This window comes from Antennarius striatus, chromosome 21, assembly GCF_040054535.1.
Source record: "Antennarius striatus isolate MH-2024 chromosome 21, ASM4005453v1, whole genome shotgun sequence".
NCBI lineage: Eukaryota > Metazoa > Chordata > Actinopteri > Lophiiformes > Antennariidae > Antennarius > Antennarius striatus.
The window spans coordinates 3,061,349-3,067,321 of NC_090796.1; the positions used below are offsets into that span (position 1 = coordinate 3,061,349).

Below are 5,973 nucleotides of genomic sequence, written 5' to 3' on the forward strand. Positions count from 1 at the left end.
ATTTTCGACACATTTAAATTATATCAAAGATGATCAGCAAAAGGGAAAGTTATTCACCAATTGTCCATTTGGATGTTAAACTATTCCAGAACAAGAGTTGAAACAGAGCATCAGCAAAACCTGAAACATACCGGACCTAAAATCCATCTCCACCGCTTTATCGCGGGTCACGGCGAGTTGGAGCCTAACCCAGCAGGCTTAGGGGTGTGAGGCAGGGGATACTCCAGGGGTGACGCCAGAGCACAGCTGAGCTACACAGAGACACAGACAACCACACACGCACACACTCCGGCCAATTAACCTGAAGCACATGTTTTTGGAGTTGGGAGGATCAATGACACAAATCTGCTGTTTAGCCCTCTGTTCAATCCTGTAGCGAAGCAGATGCTTGTATTGTGACTTGTTCACCACGTTTTTATCAACACACCAACTATTCCATCGCAGCCAAGATTAAAAAGAGGACTTCTTATCACACACTTGCAGACTGAAGAGGTGGCAAAGCACAAGAGGACAGTTTCCCCTGGATACCCACGCTGTGATTGCTGCTGATTAGGAACCTGGCAGTGAGCATGGTGAATGAAATGTAATTTTTTTTTAGCCAAAATCACACCCTTTTAGCGCCTTCGTCACAGGTGCTAATCCAACTCTTTTCATACCACATCTGCACAATTACAACTCCCTCAGTCTCTCGCCACACTGCTCTTTCAGTCAGATACAAGCCGGCATGCAGGTGCCTGCGTTCTTGTTTTGATCAGAGGGATGCACTTTCAGTTTCTGATGGCCTTTCATAGCTATCAAGCTGGAATGCTCAAGTTATCAATTGCTCTCTTTTTTTTTGAATGAATGCAATATAATTGCATTAAATCCATAAACCTTTGTTTAGATCACATTTTGCATCTTCACATTCAAACAAAAGAACCTCCATTCAAATTTATACGACTGATAAAACTATAGAAAAGCTGTTAATTGTTCATTATAGATTTATGAACCTGTATATTATGGTTTTGAGCTTTTTTTTCCGTTTTACCAGCTGTGATAAATAAATCTAAATATAAATAAATTAAAGGTAGTGTACTAAATAAGCAGATGTAGAATCCTCATGCCCACATAAACACACAAACGACAAACCAGTGTGATTCCCGGGTAAATGGTGAATCTGTACCCTGAGCGCCCCCATTTGGTTCCATTTCTTACTGCCGCCTATCTGTCCTTCAGATGTTCTCCCTGCTGCCTCTGTCAGGTAACATGAATGAGTGGCTGCAGAGGATATGAATGAATACATCTATTTATCCACAACAAATTTCTTTTTGTCATTATGATTTTGCTCGTTTCCTCTGGAAAACCCGAAAATTGATTGGATTCAGGGCTGAACCAAACTATGCAGACTACTTACTGATTCTGGATCAGTGAGAATGAACAAGTGGAACTCTCTGGTAACATATTTGCTCGATCTAAACTGATTCACATCCGCTGCAGAGGTTTAATATTTGGAAAAAATGTCCAAGGTTCACCCTGGTTTTCATCACAGTGATCCAAACCGGTGTAAATACCGGAAGACGTGTTATTTATTAACTTCTTCTGTGTGTGCATTTTAATGTCACACACAGCATCACTTGTTCTTTCCCATCACATTAATATCATATTTTGTGTATTTTTTGGCCAGTCTGTCTGTCTGTAGCGCAGCGCTCCCTCTAGCTTTTGTTCGAAATGACAAACTGACGCACCAGTGAGAGTTCGGGCCGCTCCCCCCTGTGATCAGAGTGTTTCTGCTCCCTAAACGATGACGTCAGGAGGGGGTGTGATCCGCCTCGTCCTTATATACGAGGCTGCAGTCCGCAGACCAGACAGAAACGCACAACAGAGCAAAACTTTGCCATCTCTCCGAAAGCTGCTCATCTGCCTTTTACGCACACAGACTCGGAGCCATGATAAAGAAAATGTCGCCATCTGAGAGCGATTTTGCCATCCCAGCAAAGAACTGCTACAGGATGGTGATTTTGGGATCCACCAAAGTCGGGAAAACAGCCATCGTGTCCCGGTTCCTTAATGGGAGGTTTGACGAGCAGTACACGCCGACCATCGAGGACTTTCACAGGAAACTGTACAGCATCAAGGGAGACGTTTACCAGTTAGACATACTGGATACATCGGGGAACCATCCATTCCCCGCCATGAGGAGACTATCCATCCTGACAGGTAATTATCTACAACATTTGAGCTGAGTCGTGTAGTAGCACATTTGAGATCATTTTACGCACCGTGCGCTTTTGCGCGCGTTACTGTTCAGTAATGACACTATGTGCATCTCTGATATTTCGCCTAACCAACGCGTGTCCTCTCTCCCCTCAGGTGATGTGTTCATCCTTGTCTTCAGCCTTGACAACCGAGACTCCTTCCAGGAGGTCCAGCGGCTCAAGCGCCAGATCTTCGAGACCAAATCCTGCCTGAAAAACAAAATCAAGGAGAACATCGACGTGCCTCTGGTAATCTGTGGCAACAAAGGTGACAGAGAATTCTACCGGGAGGTGCAGCAAGAGGAGATCGAGCAGTTGATAGCCGGAGATGAGAATTGCGCCTACTTCGAAATTTCCGCCAAGCGTAACGAGAACGTGGATAAGATGTTCCAGACTCTGTTCACGTTGGCCAAACTACCTCACGAAATGAGCCCCGACCTTCACCGGAAAGTCTCCGTGCAGTATTGCGACATGCTGCACAGAAAGTCTCTGAAAAACAAGAAAATGAAGGACATTGGGGAAGCGTACGGGGTGGTGACTCCGTGCGCACGGAGACCGAGCGTGCACAGCGACCTCATGTACATTAAAGAGAAGGCGATAGGAGGCAGCCACGGGAAAGACAAGGAGAGATGTGTGATCAGCTAAGCAGACTGTGAGCCGCGAATTCTACACAAATCATAGAATGAGACAAAGTCTGGTGCGTCAGGTTGAGAGGCGACCTGCGCGGTCGGGTGCGCTCGAAATAAAACTGGAGGTGTTGAAACGCCGCCGCCGCTCGGGCTCAGCGCCGTTTCCAAGGACACTGACTGGACAAGCGAGTCCCCTGAAACCGTCTAAAAAAACACATTACCCACACGACATGTGAGAATGTTTGCTTTTTCTGTCAATCGAAGCCCAATGTGTGACGTGGTTTCATACCTTTTGAGACTCGCACCATCGATGCGTAAAAATGTGTTTCGTTCACGTCATGCCTTTTAGAGAAGTCAGAGAGGAGAGAACGGACTCTTGATCGAGGAGGTGCAATGCTAGGAGAGATTATTATGTTGTTTACATCTTATTATTTGTTTTATAACGACTAAGTACACTTGAATGTATTGTTGAAATCTGATTTTTTTAAAATTGTGAATGTATATTTATTCCATCAGTTTTGCAAAGAAGTAAAAAAAAAAAAAAATTCAAATGAAATAAAAAACAAAACAACCAAAATCTAATAGGTATTCTTTGTTTCTTCTCCTTTCTCTGCTGTTGAAACAGCTGCCACTCACTTTTCATTTGTACCCATGCAGTGAGCACAAATACTATTTCCTCTGAAGAGCTCCTTCAGCACCCTGCATGATGCTCGTCTGCAGAACGTTCAGTGCTCCAAATCTCTGAGCAATCCTAAATATCTTAGTTCTACAATCCAGAAATTAGTCTCCTACTGCCAAACATGCAATTATCTCAACTGTGGAGAACAGAAATGATCACAGAAACCCTTAGCTTGTGAAAATCTGTGACACATGGATGGAAAAATAAAGTAGTGAGAGGGAAATTGATCGTAATTCCTTAAGAAAACAAGGCTTTCATTATTATTTGAGCAGGGATGTTTTAAGCATGTTTAAAATGAAGAATCAGGGGGAGCTTTTTAGAAAATCCCAGCTTTTTACACTTCACACTGGAAGAATTTGAACAGTGGAAAATCTACAGATAATGTCTAGTTTCAAAACAAAATCCATTGAGACATCAATAAATTAGCATAAAATGACCGATTTGTCAATGTGAGGTGATATTTAAACAAAATACTGGAGAAATCCCACCAGTCTTTATGTGAAAGTGCAAGCAATATCAGATACGATTGAGAAAAGTCAAGCAAAAACAAATAATAATTTTTAACAAAAAGTTAAAAGTTATTAGTCATTAGTTTTGTCATCACTCAGAGCCAAGGAATAAAACCAAATTTACTAAGAAGTACTTCATTTTCATGAACTGCATGCAAAGACGAATCAAACGAATGACCAAATTGAGAACAAGCTGAAAAACCACACACTACTCCACAGCATTGTGAACATGTGTGTGTGACCAGTGGCTACAAATCAATCTTATGGGACCACTGCAGCTCCATATTTAATTTTTTAATAATTTGTAATCAAATAATACTATAATAAGAGAATAAGCCTAATCAGTACAGTATGAACCTGGGGGACTAAATAACAGCCCCTTTGCATGAAGCGTATTGGGACATTAATCATCTGGTAGCTGTGTGCTTTATGATGTTGTTGTTTTTTCTCTCTCCAATTTTAATGAAATCGATAAGGTTTGCAGCATTCATTTGCAGAGGAAAGTAATTTAATAGCAAAATTACCATCATTAGCTTTAAGCCTACTCATGCATGTTAATAACGGTCTGTGCTGAAGAATTAATACGTGGCTGCAGCTAAAAACAAAGCAGACAGTCTGTTCTCACCGTGATTTTACTTGTACATTTTTGCACCTGCTTCAAACATTTCCCTGGAGATTAATCAGAAACACACTGTACAGTACTCTCTCTCTCTCTCTCTCTCTCTCTCTCTCTCTCTCTGTCTCTCTCTGTCTCTCTCTCTCTGACGTGCCATCTTCTCACTATCAGCAATAATCCTGTATACTGTCCCTTTGATTTGCACACACACAAAAGAAATCCTCTCTCTGTGTGTATGTGTGTGTGTGTGAGACAGGGAAAGTGTACAAGGTGTCAGACACACACACAGCAGCATACTGTACCACTGCCCTCCTGCTAATCAGTAACACTATGTGCTCTTCTCCTTATTGCATGAAAGAAACATCATCATCCTGGTGTTTATTAAAATTAATCACTGTGTGTAGAAGCTGAAGGACAACATTTGGTTTTCTCATGACGACAGTTTTATGCCAAGCGCTAATCTACAGAACAACAGCAGCATGCTCCTCTGGCTCTGGTTTACACACAGATTGGTGTCGGTGAACCAATCACAGCTGTTTATTATCAACACCAACACAAGCGTCAGCACTGGTTCCGGCGTCAGCGTCAGGACAAGGCCAGTGTCACAGTGTCACTAACAGTGACAAGGCCGTACGTACATTCATTCATTCATTCATTCATTCATTCATTCATTCATTCATTCATTCATTCATTCATTCATTCATTCATTCATTCATTCATTCAAACATTTCCATTTATTATAAGTTGTATTAATCACTAGATCTGGTTGAACTGTATATGTTTTTACACAAAATGGGTGTGGTTTAGATTATAGAGAGAAATATTAATGACTAAATCTGATGTTGAATATAAAATTATAAGCATTGTGCCAGACAAAACGTTTTAACACTAAAACTAGTTGTAATCATTTGTTTTTAAATCATGAAAACAATTAAAGATAAAATATTTATTCATTGTACAGAATTAGCAGAATTAGCCCTCCTAAAATGTGACATGATAGAGCCCGTCAGCATGGCAGCTCTGGATGACCATAGACCAGTCTACCAGTGAATATGTTGCATCATGGGTAATGTGGGGGTGTGAAAGAGTATGCTTAATATTATAAAAACAATCATCAACCTGGTTCTGGTATTCAATCATAAATCTATTGATCCCTGTCCCCTCCAGATACTGTTTGCTGTATGAAAATGTAATCATATTTCTTGTGATTACTAAAGAAAAGGGTTTCATAACTGCAGAAAGGTCATGAGTGACGAACACAAGGAAGAACAAGGACAAGAACTAAGGCTTGAGGAAAAACGAATGT

The 5,973-nt window shown here is 41.3% G+C and overlaps 1 protein-coding gene across 1 annotated transcript; it reads left to right on the top strand.

Moving 5' to 3' along the window:
* Positions 1-1,858: 1,858 nt before the first annotated feature.
* Positions 1,859-3,429, top strand: LOC137588519 (dexamethasone-induced Ras-related protein 1-like). The gene is made up of 2 exons (XM_068305647.1): positions 1,859-2,196; positions 2,350-3,429. Exons 1-2 carry the CDS (start codon positions 1,926-1,928, stop codon positions 2,877-2,879), a joined length of 801 nt encoding a protein of 266 aa, XP_068161748.1. The 5' UTR covers positions 1,859-1,925; the 3' UTR covers positions 2,880-3,429.
* Positions 3,430-5,973: the final 2,544 nt, after the last annotated feature.

Excerpts from the sequence above, each read along its gene's own strand:
- LOC137588519 (XM_068305647.1), top strand. The coding sequence starts at position 1,926 with ATGATAAAGAAAATGTCGCCATCTGAGAGCGATTTTGCCATCCCAGCA. Across the intron at positions 2,197-2,349 it reads GAGACTATCCATCCTGACAG|GTGATGTGTTCATCCTTGTC; the intron begins GTAATTATCTAC and ends CTCTCCCCTCAG.